The sequence below is a fragment of the Trichosurus vulpecula genome, chromosome 3, assembly GCF_011100635.1.
Source record: "Trichosurus vulpecula isolate mTriVul1 chromosome 3, mTriVul1.pri, whole genome shotgun sequence".
NCBI classification, from domain to species: domain Eukaryota; kingdom Metazoa; phylum Chordata; class Mammalia; order Diprotodontia; family Phalangeridae; genus Trichosurus; species Trichosurus vulpecula.
Genome location: NC_050575.1, coordinates 355,843,830 through 355,862,929, shown reverse-complemented (window position 1 = coordinate 355,862,929; position 19,100 = coordinate 355,843,830). Strand labels below are relative to the sequence as shown.

At 37.2% G+C, this 19,100-nt stretch overlaps 1 protein-coding gene across 1 annotated transcript in view; it reads right to left on the bottom strand.

The window, feature by feature from the left end:
* Positions 1–4,929: 4,929 nt before the first annotated feature.
* MAP4K3 (mitogen-activated protein kinase kinase kinase kinase 3) overlaps positions 4,930–19,100 on the bottom strand; it is a 213,323-nt gene continuing 199,152 nt past the window's right edge. Inside the window, 5 exon segments of the mRNA XM_036749371.1 lie at positions 4,930–6,340; positions 6,796–6,851; positions 9,714–9,784; positions 14,161–14,253; positions 14,367–14,435. Of these exon segments, the coding sequence (XP_036605266.1) occupies positions 6,253–6,340; positions 6,796–6,851; positions 9,714–9,784; positions 14,161–14,253; positions 14,367–14,435 (377 nt within the window). The 3' untranslated portion in view covers positions 4,930–6,252.

Here is a 19,100-nt window from a genome sequence, read left to right as displayed (position 1 = left end):
AAAGGCACCAGGCACCAGCTACTAAGGTAAGAACTGCTTGATAAATGTGAATAGTTGTGAACACTGGAAAGTAGTGTGGCAGAAACTGGATTCAGACAAAAATCTTACAGTGTATACCTAGATAAGCTCCAGATGGAGCGCCAAATACACATAAAGGGTGACATCATAAACAAATTAGAGGAACAAGGAAGAAATTACCTTTCAGAAAGAATCACAGAAGATAATGGACAATTTGATTATATAAAATTACAAAGTTTTTGCTCAAACAAAACCAATGCAGCTAAAAATAAAGTGATTTCAAATTTATAAGAATAAGACCTGTTCTCCAACTTATATGAACAAGTAATTTTCTAAGGAAGAAATCTAAGCTATCGATAGCCATTGGCGGGGCAGGAGAATGCTCTAAATCACTAATAATGAAATGCAAATGAAAGTAACTACTATTACTTCACATCCATCAGATTTGCAAAGCTGATGAAAAAGGAAAATGACAAATTTTGGAGGGGATGTGGAAAAATATGCACATTATCAAACTGTTAGTGCAGTTGTGAATTGGTATAATTGGAAAGCAGTTTGGAATTATGCCCCTAAAGTTACCAAACTGTACCTACCCTTTGATCCATCTATTCCCCTTGATTCCAAAGAGATCAGAGAAAGAGGAAATAGACTCAGAAATATTTATAGTAGCTCCTTTTGTGGTGGCAAAGAACTGAAAACTATCGAGATGCTCATTAATTGGGAAATGACTGAACAAATTATGGCGTGTGAATACGATAGAATAGTATTGGGCTACTAGGTGGTACAGTGGATAGAACACTAGGCTTGGAATCATAAAGACTCATTTTCATGAGTTCAAATCTGGCCTTAGACACTTCCGAGCTGTGTGACCCTGGGCAGGTCACTTAATCCTGTTTGCTTCTGTTTCCTCATCTGTAAAATGAGCTGGAATAAGAAACTGAAATGAAAAACCAGTATCTCTCCCAAGAAAACCCCAAATGGGGTCATGAAGAGTCAGACGCAACTGAAAAACAACTCAACAACAACAAAGACAAGCAATTTTGAAAGACCTAAGAACTCTGGTCAATGCAATGACCAGCCATGATTCCAGGGGACTGATGATGAGGTGTGCCTCTCATCTCCTGACAGAAGTGAAGGACCCAGGATGCTGAAAGACGTATTTGTCAAATGAGGCCAATGTGAGAATTTGTTTTGCTTTACTACACATATTTGTTACTAGGGCTTTGTTTTTCTTCTCTGGTTTCAATGAGTGAGGGCAGGAAGCAAGAGAAAGCCAAAATATTTGTGTTCATTGAAAAGATTAAAGAAATTTTGGCGGGGCCTGGGAGGGGGGAAGAGGAAAGCCTGGTGCACAGGGCTCTCTTATCTGACTGCTGTTTCATCTGCTCTGTTAACAGCCCCTTACCTGTTAGTGTATTGCTAGCCTGTCCTTTTCTCTCTTAGCCATCTCATAGCTCCCAGGGCTTCAATTTTCATTTCTTTGCAGTTTAACTCTACAGCACAACTTGGCTCTTGAATCTTTTCCTGCACTGTCCATGTCTTGCAAACCCTAACTCTGGATTATTCCTACCATCGTCCTTCTACTTCCCTCTTGCCAAACAGAGCTGGAGGAAGTCATCCAACCAGCTTGACTGGGTCCATTTAATAAATCTATGTTATTTAATATCAACTGGGCCCTCATTCCAATAAGGCAGTCCTTTTACCTTTACCTCATTTATTCTCTCACCCAGTCATCAGAGCGGATGTTTTCTTCTTTCAGTATGCCTATAGCACCCCCTTGGCTTAGAACCTAGGCTCATACTTGTGAGAAGAGATCATTTGCCTTCTTTCTCTTTTCCTGTACCTCACAACTCCCTGACTCCGTCCCTTATTTCCTCTTTTATTCCAATCTGAAGATGCCAAAGTGGCTTTTCTCTTCACCAAGGAACCCCTCAACATATCCTCAGTCTCATCCTCTCGTACCTTCTTTAGCAGATTGTCTCCACTATTATCTCTCCCTACCTCCTGGTATCTTCCCTGCTGCCTATAAAAATACCCATTTTCCCTACCCTTAAAAAACCCTCATTAAATCCCAAGAGCTAAGATTTATGTAGTACTTTTAAGGTTTGCAAAGCATTTTGCACATCACCTCACTGTTCTCACAACCACCCAGGGAGGTACATGACACTACTATTCCCATTTACATGAAACACAGGAGCCTGAAGCTGAGGTTTAGGGACTTTCCCGTGGTTACACAGTTGCTAAGTGTCTGAGGGAGGATTTGAACTCAGGTCTTCCTAAGTCCAAGTTCAGCATTCCACATACCTGCTAGAGCTATCCTCACATCTCTTTTCCCTTTCTCAGCCAAACATGAACAAGCTCGACTTGCTGCCTTTACTTTCTTTCCTTTTACTCTTTTAAACCCTCTGAAATTTCATTTCCAGCCTCAGCACTCAATTTAAACTTCTCTCTTCAAAATTTCCTGATTTCTTTTGTAAAATAAGCTTTTATTGATATCTTTTGTTTCTTTGTACTTCATAGTTATGTCTCTCTCCATCCCAGGAGTTATCCTATAGAACAAACGGGATTTTTTGGAGAGGAAAACCCCTTAACACATTGGAGAAGTCTGAAAAACATGTGCCAATGTGTAACACCTGGACATCTCCCCAACCCATTCAAGGGTGGGTCAGAGTATTGCCTCCTATCTCTTCACTCTCCATTCCCCTTTGTATAATTTGGTTACATTTACTTTTGATTTGGGTGGGGGGGAGGGAAGAGGGAGAGATGTTCTTTCCATTTACATTGTAGTTATTGAATATATTGTTTTCTTGGTTCTGCTTACCTCAAGCTGCCTCAAGCGTGGATCTTTCCATGCTCCTCTGTATCACAATTTCTCGTAGCACAATATTTCATTGCATTCATTACATTTCACATTCAAATGTTCCATGATTTGTTTAACTGTTCTGCAATTGGTAGGCATCTGCTTTGTTCCCAAATCTTAGCTATCACAAAAAGTGTTGCTATAAGTATTTTGAACAAACGATTCCTTAGTTGCCAAGTCTGATGGTCATTCCTCAATCATCCTTCTTTTGATATTTTACAATGTTGATATCACCGTTTCCTCCTTAGGCTTTTATGCTTGCTTTCTTGGTCTTCTAACACACCTCCTTTTCAGGCTCCTTTGCTGGATCATCATCCATATTATGCTCCATGATGGTGACTCTACCACAAGGCTCTGACCTGGAACCTCTTTTTTTGGGTCATGTGTCGACTATGAATGGTTATGAAGGGGGCGCGGGGGGGGGGGGCCTAGGGGAGAGGAAAGAAGGGAGGAGATAGGGAGACGAGACTGATCCTGATTTTTGAGCCTTGGTCCAGGGCATCCAACGAAGCACACGATAAGATGAGGTTCCAGGGGGTACAGGTTTAGGAAAACATCGGGGGTGGCCAGAGTTACACATCTAACCAGAGGTGGGGGCTGGGATTCTCCTTGGATCAGCAGTGCCGCTTTTTAGGAACTGAAGCATAGTGATAAGTGCCATCCCACTTATTTCAGCTCTTATAAAACATTCTTGTAGTTAAAAGTCTTTGTGCTAAAGAATTCTTTGATGGCCTCTCTAACTTCTTGTACTTTGCTACTAGTTTCTTTGAATATGCATCCAATTTGTAGGCTGCCTGCTCAAGAGCTGCTACTTGCTCATCAATTAAAGTGATCTGATCCAGATAAGGCTGAAGTGCTGCATGTAGATGCTTAATAAGCGCTTAATTCCAAATTCTCTCCCTCCCCCTTCCCCACCATCTGAGAAAGAAACCAAACCAAACCAGACCTCAAAACTTTGGCTTTGTTTTAATGCTGCCCTTTCTTGGTTCTCCTTCTGCTCGTGTGGGTGACTATTCTTTTCAGGCTCCTGGATCCTTCTCTCCACACTCTCTCGCTGACTTGGTCTGCTCACAAAGGTTTAATCATCATTTCTATGCTACTGACTACAGTATCAGCTAGTCCTGCTTTTTCTCCTGGGCTCCAGTTCTGTATTACCACAATTCAAACTGGATTTCCTATGAACACCTCAGATTTAACACATCCCAAATAGAAGACATTGTCTTTCCCCCAGTCCTCCCCTTTTCCAAACCTTTCTATTTCTATTGCAGGCCCCACAGTCTTTATAGATACTGAGGTTCACCACCGGATGTAATCCCAGGCTCCTTAGTCCTCTCCCACGTTAGCTACTAATCTTATTTCTCCATCTCTCACAGGTCTTTTTTCCTCACATGGCCACCACCATAGTTTAAGCCCCTATCCCCTTACCTGCACTTCTGCAACAGCCTCCTAACTGATATCCCTGCCTCAGCCCTCTCTCTAACTCAATACATTCTGCACACAGCTGCCAAAATGGTTTTCCTAAAGCTCAGCCTTGACCACATATGTCACTTCTCTACTTAAACTCTTGGCTTCTTATTCCTTTAAAGATAACATATAAATGCTGGCTTTCAAAGTCCATCACAAGCTGGCCATTTTCCAGTTTCATTGTACATTGCTTCCTCTTTCATGAAGTCTCTGGTCCACCCAAACTAGTCATCACCATCGTCAGCCTACTACATGACATTCCATCTCCTGTTTAATTTCACAGTGGCCAGATTCCTGTTTTTCTTCCAAACTTAGTTCAAGCACCATGTCTCACATGCCACCTTTCCTGATCTCCCCATGTGTCAGTGCTTTCCCCTAGATCACCCTGTGTCTTCTACAGAAGGCACCCTGTACCTTCCGTATACCTCTATTTATGCTGTCTCCCTGCCACGGGACAGGGATTGGTTCATTTTTGTTTTTATCATCTCACGGCCTAGAATAGTGGCTAACACACAGCAGGCATTCGACTGACATTTGTTGATGGTGTTTTATAAAAATTAATGCTGATGACAAGTTACTATACAACAGCATGTTAAAAAACATTTTTATTTTACAATATGTACAATAAGGAACATATTCAAAAGCATTACCAATCACATTAATGAAGACCATAAATCACTATTCAGTTTGATCTGAGTGTATATACTCACATTAAAATATAAAGAACATATACAAAAAAAGAGTCAAAGTGTGCATTTTACTAAAACTTGGTATATACATATTCCATTGGAAAATAGCAATCAAAGATAACTTTGACCAAAACTAAATTCCTGTGATGTGTAGTAACCATTATTTGTCTGTATGAGGTAGTAACTAAATCATTTTGGCCATGTGTTAACACTAAATCAAAACAAATATGAAAATGATCATAAGGCCAAAAGAAATAAAAATACGACAGGGAATTTGAACCACTTCACTCTATGGAATGTTATAGTTCTTCAGTGTGATTATATGAAATGTTTAGTGTGGACTCTCTTCAATGATGCGAATTTTATCACTGTGTATACTATAATTCAAACAATGATTGCAATGTTATATCATGGTACCGCTATTCTGTGATTCAAACCCATTCCAGAAGGTATTGTTTTTTTAAGCAGAGAAGCAATCTTAAAGAATTTTGCTTAAATATAAAAAAGACCAGTTACTACGACAGGTGGTTAAATTGGCTTGTTTCACAAAGAAAACAACCAAATAAATTTTTAAAAGGTATTTTAAGCCCAATGCATATTGACAATGTCACAGCTTACTTTCGTGACTCAATACATCACATATCAATACTTTGTGCAAATATAAACACCAGTGTACTTGCATTAAAATAAAAAACAAGATTATAAAATGATTTTAGCCTCGGTTACAATTTTAAAAGTTACAAGATTTATAGTTGTATTACTAAATTACATAATAAAAATACAATAGTGTTGTTAGATGTGTTCATTGCCAGGATCCTATTTTATAATATAACCACACCCAGAGAGTTCTTAAAATAGTACCCCCAACTGCATTTTTGCATCAACCTTTACATCTGTACAGATAAGACACTTGTACATCATAAAAGGACCATTATCTACATCAATTCTTAGTGTATATCATCAGTACTATCAAGTTTCACTGAAAAATACTGCCTCTATGTACAAAGATTACACAATATTGAATGAAGCACTGGTGTGGTACATGTGCTAAATACACCCATACCACACAAACAACCTTTCTCCTCCTTGTCTCACGCCACAATAAATTACAAAGTCACTGAAGCTAGGTGACTGTAGCTTGTGTACAGCTTCAAGCATCCATCAATGTTGCTGCAGTAGTGTTCTCTTTCTATCATAGGTAAGTGTCATGCATAACATTTCTCAGTAACTGTTTTCATGACCCGCCAGGATGTATAAATTGCTATTGGCTGTAGGATTATCAGTTGGCCTACTTTCCAAAACCACGACCCTATAAAGTAATGAAAACAAAAGAGAAAGTTATTTTGAAAGCTGATGCTAGCGCTCTTTCTTTTACTACATAACTATCATTTGCTGACTCTGTGAGCAGAGATTACTCTGAAGCCACTTACTAAAGAGGCAGTTCCTTTTCTAGGAAGCAATCTGGCAGCTTTAGTCTTAGCATTTTAGTCTTAGCAAATGACGTGTGTGTGTGTGTGTGTGTGTGTGTGTGTCTGTGTGTGTCTGTGTGTGTTGTATTTATTTTGTATAAACTGCCCACTGAAAAGACTGTCACCTTTATATAATTCAGAAGAACATTAACATTTCCATCTTATTTCCTAATTGCTGATTGTTAACTTTTAGAGTGTGAGAGATACACAGCTTAGCAAGGTTTTGATTAGTATATCATTTAAAGATTTTTATTTCAGAGGGAAAGAAAACATAGCACACATTAATTTTTCATACCTGTCAGATCCAAGAAGCCTGAAAATCCTTGTACTATCTGAAATTTCTTGTGTTATCTATACAATTAAAATACAGAATGTTTTTAAAATTAAAGTTACAAAATTCAAAGTTACCATTTCATTTATAATGCATAAGGAAAAAGAACCTATTATTCCTAAAGAGTAGCAGTGTCCCTGGTTGACTGTCAGATTTACTAAGTCAGCATAGGTAAGTGTTAGGCTGGGAAGAATAGGCTATATCTGTTATTATTACTACTTCTAAGGTTAACAAAGAGCTTATGTTACAACTCTGTGAATTGAGTATATTATTCTCATTTTACATATGGGTAAGCTGAAGTGGTTGAATAATTACTGAATCGAACTCATCCTGGGTCAACATAGTCTTAGAATCAAAATTTGACATTAGGTCTTCTGACCTGATGACCCAAGTTCTTCCTACTCAAATAGATTTGTGATTTTGCCAATGTGTATATTCCCCAAATGCTGTGGCCAAAAGCCATCTGGACAACACTTGGTCACGTAGATCAGCTTGCCCTGTCATGCTGGAGTTTTGTCTGCTTTTCTCTTGACGGGAAGGATGCCAGGATAGCATCTAGCCTCTCCATTGGTCATCCCTTGCTCTCACTACATGACCAACTCAACTTTTCCAATCGCATATTTCTTCACTACTATTCTCTTCTCTGGTTCTTTTTCATGTTTTCTTATTATGAGTTCCAACCTGCTCATACCTACCATCCACCTTCCATTCTAATTTTTAGTAATACTCACTTTTAATTCTTTAGTGACAATAACATTCCGTGACTTATAGCCATACAATGTGAGTAGAATCTTGGTATTAAACTGATATTAAATCTTGGTAGTAAGCCTTTATTTCAAGGAAAAGTCTGAGATCATTAAAAGAGCTTTGGAATTTTCCAAAGGCAATATCTGAACTAGTTTTATAATACTGTAATATGAAAAGCTATTTATTTATTGAACAATAGTAGATCTTAAGACAGTCTCTTTTAGAATGTCCAATGTTGAATATATTTGTAGATAAAAGAAAGGAAAACATAATGATTTTGTAAAAAGCTGTTAGGTATAATACCTCAACTCACCAATATGAAGTTAAATAGATGTTATGACTAAGAAACAGTTAACTAAGAGAAAGTTTCTTGAAAAATTTATAGTTCCCTAAACACTATCTTCTTAAAACAATTTTTAATGACATATGCTTTCTACAAAAGTCCTTAAGATTAGCACTCTACTAGTCAGTCAGGATGGGTAGCCTATTATGGTCAGTAATCTAACAAAATGGATGCCAAAGAATGAAAAAAAAAACAAACAAACCAAAACACCAAACTCTAACCCCAACAACATGATATAACGTGGGCATTGAAACAGGCTGTCCCTTAAATTTGCTGGGCTGATAAAAATTGTGTGATCCTAAAGTTTAAGTTTATCCTGCTTGTAAACACAAATGTGTTGAATGCAACTCATCAGAAGGATTAGAGTGAGATAAAAGAATTACAAATTAGATGGGTAACCACTCAGCTATTTTCCTCCTGTAGTATCCTAGGTCCTCCACTCATTCCAAACGACCAATTCTACTGGTTGGAGCTTGTAAATAGTTGAAGCTGGCAACAGAAAAGGGAGAGGAAGACTTTTGGGGCTGGAGAACAAATTCAAATAAATCTAGGTCCACATGGGAGTAGGCAAATATGCTGACAAGTGATACGTAGGTAGAGTAAGTGGGATGATCATGGTGGGAGGCTGAATGCTCTGTTGGGTGGATGAGGAGGAAAACTGGAGAGATAGCTGTAAGTTAAGGTGGGAGAAGGGAGGAAGAGATTTTAAAAAAAATCTTATGGTGGGTCTGAGTAAGAACTAAGCACGTGATTGAATCAGGAGGGGCTGAAGAAAAACAAGAAGGAACCCTCCATCCTTTAGGGTCTCAGTAGGCTAAGGCTCTTAAAATGTACAGTAAAAACAGGCAACAGGGTAAATGGAATCAACTAGCCACTGAAGGATGGGAAAGGTGAAAGCACATTTTGGGGGTTGCTTTTTCAGCAATGCTAAAAATAAATCTTCTATAAATAAAGATGATACTACTGACTTACAATTGGTAGGTCATGAACTCCAATTGTTTTGGAGTGCTGGTCAAAGACTTGATTTATGAAGATCAGACTCAAGATTTGGATCTTTTTAATAGGATACATACACAACTGGTTATCACAAAGTAAGCCAGTGAGGTCATATTAAAAGGCTTCCACCAAGAAAAGACAGTAGGTACTTTTTTGTTAATTCTTTTTGCTCAAATAAAACAAAAATAAACACTCTGACTCAACCTTTCCACATATGTATGTCTGTATATGGGTATGCCTAAAGCCCAGGTGGTAACTTCCTTATAGGTACAAAAGTTCCTTTTGTCCATTAATTAAGATTGTGTCCTGGCACTGAAACCTCAACTGTCTTCTTTCCTTATCTCAGCCTCTGAGAATACCCTGCTTCCTTTATCCAATGCACAGTTCAGGTGCCACTGTGTACAAATTACTCCAGATGTGCCTAGCAGTAGTCTCCAGTCAGAAATCACTTTACGTATACTTTGTACATGTTTGTATCCTTTCTCACCAGTGCAACGTAAATTTCTGGAAGGCAAGGACTATTTCACTTTCTGTCTTTATATCTCTAGTTCCTGACAAAGTGTCATGAACATAAGATGTTAATAAACATTTGCTTAATTCAATGTTATCTCTTTTTTACCTTTGCAAATAAAATCCTTCCTTAAATACATGAAATGTTTACAAAATCAGCATGTCAACAGTTAACTTTCATGAATTAGGCTTTCCCTCCCCAAAACAATTAGACAGAATTATTTTAAATTTGATAACCTTTTATGATAGTCTTATGTTTATGGCCCCACACTGAAACATTACTTACCTCATTTGATCTAAAACTTCTTCCTTGCATTCCATGTTTCCAGAAAGCTAGCACGCTGTCTTGTAGGCAAACTACCAGGCAAAAACAGCTCAATTACTGTCAATTGTTCAAAAGTTCAATTGATAAGCACATTTCTATCTCCTTTCCCATCTTTATTTGTAGTATTTTAATCTGCCACTAACTGGTAGAATTGTGTGGGTACAGGAGGAACAAAAATCACATGTAAAAAAAAAACTTGTATACTCTTAAATCTCTTTCTCATAGTTATTCATGCGGAAGGGAGCTAGGAGAAGGGCACAAGTGTGCAAAGAATAAAATTCACATGCAGCTTCAGAAAGTTATCTTTGTTTTTTCTGATATAAGATAGCCAAAGAATGTAAATACAAATACAAATAAATTTTTAGTACTACTTCCCAGCATCATCAGCCTAAATATGAGGTTTTTGTCCTTTACTGTCCCTTAGTATTAAAAAGACCTATGGATGTTTCTAGTAACAAAACGATGAAGAAAAAATCAGTAAAAAAAAAAATTTGAAACAAGTTTGTTGGATACAGCAGTTATAATGATTTTTATCATTAAAGCTTTGCTCCATTTAAAATCTAAGCAGGATGAAAATGAGAGATGGTATTTTGAAAAGACATTTTACATATTAAACATTAATTTTGGAAGGGGATTTCTAATCACATGAGTTGGATTAGGTGATTAGGTCCATTCCAATATGAGATTCTCTGATTCTCTAATAAATTTAACAAGCTATATTTCCATCCTACAAAACAAAATGGAATATTTCTACTGGAGGGGAGAATTTTTCATAAGATGAGCATCAGAATTATATGTTCATTATTTGTAATTCTTTCTGAACAGTGGCAGACACAGTTGTTAAAAATTGTAGTTTCTTGGAAGATGAGATGATTCATGCCACAATCAAAGGATCATACAAGAAAGAATATAATCACTTGCAGCAGCACATGACACAGACATCTATGTATGTGAGCAATGGGAAGTCAGGAGGGGGAGAGATCACTGTGTACCCACACAGAGAGATTATCATTCAAGATAAGAGATTTAGGAATAAGAAGTCTCTTCTCATTTGGTCTGTGTGGAAGGGAAGAATGAAGGTTGCCCCTGGGCCAACTCAGTTGTAAAGAATCTGTTGCTGATGTTGCATGGTCATCTGTTGCATTATAATACAAAACTTTAAAGAGCTGGGGAACACTGTAAAGTAAGGTGAGGCTAGACTACAGGGAACACTGAACATTAAGATGAAGAATTTGAACTTTTTCTAAGATAACGGGGAGACTTCTGGTTCCCCACTGTATACCTATCAAGTGGAAAACCCAATGTATACATAGTACTAAGAGGTATATTCAGAATAAGTTTCCAATAACCTCAAATAAACATCTTGAGTTTAAGAAAAAAAGAATGTCAAAATATTATTATAGACAGAAATTTTTAATAATTCAAGTATGTGCACGTGCATGCACGTGTGTATATATCATCCATATGTTTGAGTTTTGTAGACTTTCGGGAGAAGAAAAGATTTATAAAACAACCAGTTAGAATCAATATATAGATTTTGTATCCTCCAAAGTGTTAGGCACATAGAACATAGTAAATGTGTGATCATTAAATTAAATTGAAAATGGGGCAGCTAGGTGGCGCAGTGAGTAGAGAACCAGCCCTGGAGTCAAGAGGACCTGAGTTCAAAGCTGGCCTCAGACATTTGACACACTTACTAGCTGTGTGACCTTGGGCAAGTCACTTAACCCCAATTGCCCTGCCTTCCCCCTGCAAAAATAAATAAATTAAAAAAAAAATTAAATTGAAAATTAACTGAATCTTCCCTGTTCTCATTCTGATGGTTTCTTTCATAAAGCTATTAGCACATAGAGGACTGGTTTTTTTTTTTTAAACTTACCAAAAACAAAGAAAAGCTAAAACCATTAATTTTGGGAACAAGAATTAAAAGTAGCATGCTTTACAACTTTGCTAACAATCTGAAATAAATGCAACCATTATGCTGAAATCAGAAGTACTGATAATTTGCTGATTATTGAAAGATATGCACTTAATGCAGAACTTTCAGCTGTGACACATTCACAATCAATTCTACTTTATAGGGCGATGGTAATGGATACAACGCAGCCCTATAGATGTCAGTTATGTTTTACTAGCTGAACAGACTCAAGATTCTTAAACTGAAAGGTACTTTAGAAGTCATCTAGTCCAGAGGTTTCAAACTCTGGGCAGCATATGGCTCAAAGCAGATTAAAATGTAATTGGGAAATATTTAACAAATTAAATATTCAACAAAATTAATTTAACAATTAATAATAAACTAATATTAAAATTAATAAATTCAACAAATCAATATTAATAAATAAATAAAATAAATGAAAATGCAATAAAAAACATTTAAACAATGAATCAATATGTAGCCCAAAGGGATCATTATGCATGGATTAGTGGCCTACCACTGATCTAGCCTAACCCTTCTCCTTCCCACCCCAAGCATGCATATGTATATGTGTGTGTGTATATATATATATACTAAATTTATAAACCTATGAAGAAACTAGGCCTAAAGGGATGAAGTGATCAGTCCATGGTCACACACAGTCAGAAGCAGAACTGAGATTACACCAAAGCAAACTGATTCTAAGACTAGTTTTCCTTCTTTGACAAGATTATTTTCCAGCTTTTATTTTTAACGTCTTTTTAGCATTTTATTTTAAAATATTCTGCTCCCTCAAGACCCATCCCTTGTAACAAAGAAGTTCAGCAGAACTATGCAATGTCCCATTCTCATGATCTCCCACTTCTGTAAAGAAGGGAGATGAACCTTGTCCTTCAGGGATAAGTCTGATTATTACGATCACACAGATTGCAGCTTCATTTTTGTCCTTTGATTCACACTGTTGTGTTCAGTTCAGGTATCATCTACTACCCAAGGGCTTTTCTAATCCTCCACTTTGAGGAATAACTCTCACACGTTCCGTTCCTAAAGCACATAGTAAACTACCTGAAGGCAGAAGTTACTTGGCTTTTAAATTTGTATCCTCAGCACCTAACATGCTGTTTGCTCATAGTAGGGACTTAATATATTCTTGGTAAATGAATAAGAATAGGAAACTGTAACCAAATAACAGAATCAAGCAGGAATTATATAGTGTAGACTAGTGATTCTCAATCTTTTTATAAGGACTCCCTTTTTTAAGGTAAAAAATTTTGTAGACTCCCATGCTTTTAGTGTCCATCAACTGAGAAAATCCATACTGACAAAAATGACAAAGCTTGATGTACACATGTGGCTTCCCAAGGGTCGGCAGTTCATAAGCTACAGACTTAGAGTCCATGCTATGGGGTAATGTAGACCAGTGGTATCAAACTCAAATAGAAATGGATCCCTGCAGAATTATATTGACTAAGAAAATCTCAAATTAACATTATTTATATTGCACTGTATTTTAATTTTTGTTAAATATTTCCCAATTACATTTTAATCTGGTTTGGGCTGAGGCCAGTTAGGAGAGTTTGACACTTCTGGTGCAGACCAACCACAACTGCTACAGTTTAGAGGAGAGGGAAAGCAACATTTTAATGGTTATGTTTTTATAACAAAGTTTATTTAAGTAAACATTCCCTCTTTAACGTTTAAAGTGATTCGATATTTAAGCTGTAGTCATTTTAGTGATAAAATACTGTACAAAAGTACGATACTGAAGTCTAGTGAACTCTAAGTCACAAAAACACATTAAGAAAGCCCAAATTCAGGATCATCGAAGCAGGCTACTTAGTTCATCCTCTCCATTTTATATACGAGGAGACTGAGGAGCAGATAGTGTCAGAGGTGAGAATAGAACCTAGGTCCTCTCACTCCTCAGCCATTGTGCACCACATTCTATCATTCAAAAATCCTATGTCTATGTAGTTATTAGGAAAAAATTTCAGGATATATTTTAACATATGACATAATCAAGTTTTATAAAATCCATTAATTTGGCTAGTTATAATTCTATGAAAAGTGATCTAAACCAATTAGTGAGCTACATATAAAGAGTTCTGTATTGACCTCTCTTCTACATCTTGTAAGACTAAGCCCTTAGCTACATCTAATAGTTACTGTGAAACATTAATCATGAAAGTTGTTTTTTTTTTTAAGCTGTAGAAGAAAGAGGGAACACAGAGCTGTGCTTTCAGTAGTAGGGGGAACTCTAGTTATGGAAACTTCCTCCATTGATGCAGATTGGTCTGAAACTCTCTTAAGTCACTTGCCCAAGGTCACACAGCCAGTATGGGTCCAAGGCAGGACTTACCTCCACATTTTCCTGAAGCAAGGGTAAGTAGCCTATTCATTATTCTTGGCTGCTTTGGCAGTGGTTACTCAAATATATCTGAAATATTTCCTTTAATAAATTATAGCATAAAAAACAAAACTTTTGCTTACCTATTGATTCAATCTGGAAATCAAATGTGAGTTCTGATGACAATTTTCTACTAGATTTTAATCTGCCTTGTAGATTTACTATTTTAATACAACCTAGAAAAAAAAAAGAAATTGACTTACATATTAGGATAAATGAGCAGTATTATTAAAATACAAAGGTTAAAACCAATCACTTCAAAACAAAACAAAACAAAAACACCACTTACAATCCAAGCATACAAGAATGGTATCTCTCTCGAGTTGGGTTACATGTATAACACTTGTCTGTGGTGTGTCTACAATAAAAGATCAGAATAACATACAACTAGATTAACTTTTATAGCAAGAAAATATTTACTCACTTTTGAAAACAAAGCACTTTAGAGATTATCCTTATTTATAAGAATATAGGTTTTTAATTACGTACATGAGATGTGCATAGCTTAAGTTGTCCAATATGAAGTTGGGTGTCGGAGAATTCAATTTCTAAATTATGGCTGTAACTTGCTACTTTGATTTTTGGAAAGTGACAAACAGGCTGATGTGAGGAACAAATGAGTTTTGTTCTTAACAGTCCAGTCTGCTCATATGTAGTCACTAAAGATTTATTTATAGTCAAATTCAATGGCTCGTTTGCAATCCTCATTCTTTTCTGACCTCTCTAGAACTCCTGACACCACTGATTATTTCTAACTTTCTTGATGCTCTATTGTCCCTTGCCTTCTATTTTTGTTTCTCTTTCTATTATAAATTTAACAAACACCAGCAAACACAAACATCCTGCCACACAAAGGACAAAAGAGAGGACTGGCTAAGAAACTGACTCTATTACATAAAGGCTTTAAAATAAAAAAGTATTTATACAACTTAATACAATATCCACATTGCCCTCTTTTCTGTGTCCCCTTCTGCTCTATGGATGCTATTTTCTTCCTTCCCTGGTGTGACACTTTGTGTGACACTATCACAGATTTATTAGGAGTTTTCTGCCATCTATCGTCTCTCCTGATGGCAACTTCATACATTCCCATGGTTTCAATGTATCGTTTCTATGCAGATGTCTATATGTCATCACTCCTACTCTCTTCCTAGAACTCCAGTTCTGCATTCCCAAGAAACTGGTTATTTTCGGTTTGCTATTCCACTGATTCTAAAACTAAACTTACCAGCTATCCCCATATGACTTGTTTTTCCTTTTAACTCAGGTCTTCCTGAGACCAAAACCAGTGCTCTGTCTGCCAGCTGTTAAAAAGACTGCCTTGCTGCACCTGACATCACCACCTTCCCAGCTACCCAAGTTCTGACTCTTCCCTTTCCTTCACATCTATATGCAGTAGCTTTCCAGGTCCTCTCAGTTGTCTCCACAGTATATCTCACAAACACCTCCTTTCTATCCCACTCCCCTAATTCATGTCCTCATTCCTTCTGATTCAGGCTATTAGGAAAGTCTAATTGATCTTCTTGTTCTTGTCTTTTTAATATCTATCCTTTAGATTACCGCCTGAGTAATCTTTTTAAAAATAAATATGCATTAATATCTTTTCTTGCTATAACATTTGCTCTTCTGTTTCTGCACCTCCTTTCCTCCCAGAAATATTTTTAAAAGGGAAAAAAAAGAAGAAAAATTATCAGCAAAACTGATATAATGAAAAATTCTGACATTATATGCAATACTCCACACTCATGGATCCTCTCAACTCTGCAAAGAAGTGGGGGGAGGTGTGCTCTCTTATCTTTTTTTTGTAGCCAAGGTTAAGCTTCATAATTTTGAAGCGTTTGTTTCTTATCTGAATTTGTAATGTTGATTTTTGTAGTAGTTGCTACATTTAGAGTTTAGTGGCCATTGTGTTCAGTTTTCCTGGGTCTATTTATTTTGCTTTGTATCAGTCCATGGAGGTCCTCCCATACTTCTCTGTACTCATCAAATTTACCTTTTCTTACAGCCTCACAATATTACATTACATCTATGCATCACAACATGTCTAACCACTTCTCCATCCATGATTTATTTCAAGTTATTTGCTGCAACAAAAAGTGCTGCTACAAATATTTTGGTATGCATGGAGGAATAATCTTAATGGAGTACTCTGATCATGGCATTCCTGTCCTCAAAACTCTTCAGTGGTTCTCTAATGCAAACCAAATAGAGCACAACCTCCTTAGTTTGGCATTCAAGGCCTCAATAATCAAGCTTCATTCTAGCTTTCCAGTTTTACCTCCCACTATTCTTCAATAAATTCCATGTTCTAGTCTAAGTGGAGCACCCACTGTTTCATGTTCTCATCCTGCTTTCTCTTATTTCCACTGCTGGAACAAAAATCTTCATCATCACCTTTATCTTTTGAAAATTCCTTCTTTCCTTAATTTTCTTAATTCAGAGCCTATCTTGTGGATGAAGCTTTCCTTGATTCTGCCCTCCACTCTCTGCCCCCAAACCTGTCATGTCAACGAAAGTGATGTGTTCCTCCTCAAATTTTTCATAGTATTTTGCACTCAAAAAGTACGCACAATATTATAGTTTTTCAGATAAATGTTTAGGAATTTTCAGGAATTACTTATTCATCTGATTTCAAAATATCTGCTCATTAAAAAGAATTCCTATTCTTCCCCCCCCCCCCTTTTGGAGGAGGAAAGGCAGGGCAATTGGGGTTAAGTGACTTGCCCAAGGTCAAAGAGCTACTAAGTGTGTCAAGTGTCCGAGGTCGGATTTGAACTCAGGTCCTCCTGACTCCAGGGCTGGTGTTCGATTCTCTTCTGAATCAGGAAAACTGGATTCCACTTTAGCCTCTGACAGTCCCTGAATGACCTGGCTAAATGAAATAAGCTCTCTGTGCCCCAGGTTTGCCAGGCCGGCATTCATGTCTACGATTAGTGAGGGAGTACCCAGGCCTTTGATGTATAGATAGTGGCCAGTCACTGGTCTGGACACATCACAGTCTAAAACCATGCTTTCTGAACCTTGGGTAAGAGTTCTATGAATATACTGAATCATTTAAACATAATGACATACACTGCTAGCATCATTCAAAAAACTGAATGGAAGTATTCTACGTAGGCAGCGAGGTGGTGGCACCTTCACTGTGCCACCTAGCTGCCCCTTATTCTCCCTTTCATTAGAGAAACAGGCAATGGAGACTGTTGATGTGCTTCAAATATTTACATTTTTTATTATGAAGAGAATTAAGGTATTCCTTCCCTACTGTCTGTAGCAACCACACTCTTGGTAGTTATATTTTCTGTATCTCCTGGGCTCTCCTCACCTCCACTTCTTTTTTAATAGGTATTCTAAATCCTTAGCTTTCTTCAAGGCTCAATTCATGTGCCAGAACATCAATGAAAGCCACTGTAAACTCCTGAGTTGGCAATACTCTCTTTCCTCCTCAAAGTACCCTGTACAGGGAATCTTTTTGTACCTCCAATGTTTAACACAGTTCCTAGCACGCTGTAGGCACTTAATGTGTGGTTAAAAGGGTTCAAAATGTTGCTTTCTGCCTATATTCAAGGAGAGGCAGAAATAGCATTTTTAGGGAATGGAAAAAACATCACTGCCTTGCTCAGAAGCCTTCAGTGACTCCTTCTGTCTACCACATGAAGACCAGACTCTTCAGCCTAGAATTCAAAGCCCTCCAAAACAGCAGCAGAACATATGCTTCCAGTCCTATATCTCTTTTGAACCACGTGGGAAAGTCTGCCTGTGGTTCCATGATCTTGGGGGAATCCACAGGGTCCTCTACCTCATCACGTGTGGATCCATTTTCCTCTGCCTTCTGATATTTATTTAGAGTTGTCTACGCTGTTTTAGATGGTCTGTAGGACCATCTAAAGGATCCTTTTGTGATTAATATATTCCATGTTGGTTTTTAATGTGTGTGCTCAAGGTTTTTAACTGAGCTTTCTTCCACCTGAGATCTCTGGCAGTTTCGATCTTTTCCCCTTACATTCCTCTACTGTTCACTTTCTGACTCCTTCTCTGTTGATGATGGTTCCCCTGAAGGTACAGCCCTATTTCTCATTCCCTTTTATAAACTATAACTGTGAGGAAACTGAGTAGCTCTTTGTTACCTCAACACGCACTGCTTTCCTGCTTCAGTCCTTTTGCTCATGATGTTTTCTTCTTCTTCCTGACTTCCCCCACCTCAACGTCCACCTCAATGACATCTTTTTCCTGAAGTTTTTCTTGTTTCTTCTAATTGGAAGTGATTTCTTTCCAAATACAAATCTAACTTTCTCATAAGGCCCTTGCTACATTATGCCTTATCATAGTTAACTTGAATGTTTGTCCTATGTTCCTACTTGAATGAACACTCTTTCAGATAGGGAAAGTTTCTTGAATACTATACAGCATAATGATCCCACTGTCTTCTTGCATATAAAAGGCAGTATACAATCAAAATTCACATTTCAGACTAGAGATGGTGCAGTGCAATGGGAAGAGTGCTGGATCAGAGGACCTAGGTTTAAATTCCATTTGGGCCTTCTTCTACCTGTGTGAGCTGAGGCAAGATGCCCTCTCTGGGCCTTGGTTTTTTTCTTTTGTGAAATGAGGGGGCTGGGCTCTAAGGTTCTAGCCCCTTACTTCACAAAGGAACCAATTTGGAAAAGTGAAAAAGCTGAACTAAGGGAAACAAGGTAGTTACTTGCAGAAATTAAAGGAGCTATTCATTTGCAAGGAAACATGCTTTAAAATACTATAGGGAAATATTTTTTAAAATGTAAGACATTTAGTCCAAATGACTGATTTATCATCAAATTCTAGTCACTCACAATGTACAAAGCAACTAAACTAAGTTCAGTAACAACATGAAGGTTCCATTACCTTAGGAAGTAAAACTAAAGTTTAATTAATTAAAACTTTATTAATTCCAAATTGGCAAACATCTGGGCATGAGCTGAGATAAAGTTTACCATCTTTACTATCTTTAATCTTTAAAGAAATGATTCTAAGAAATTAATCACATCAA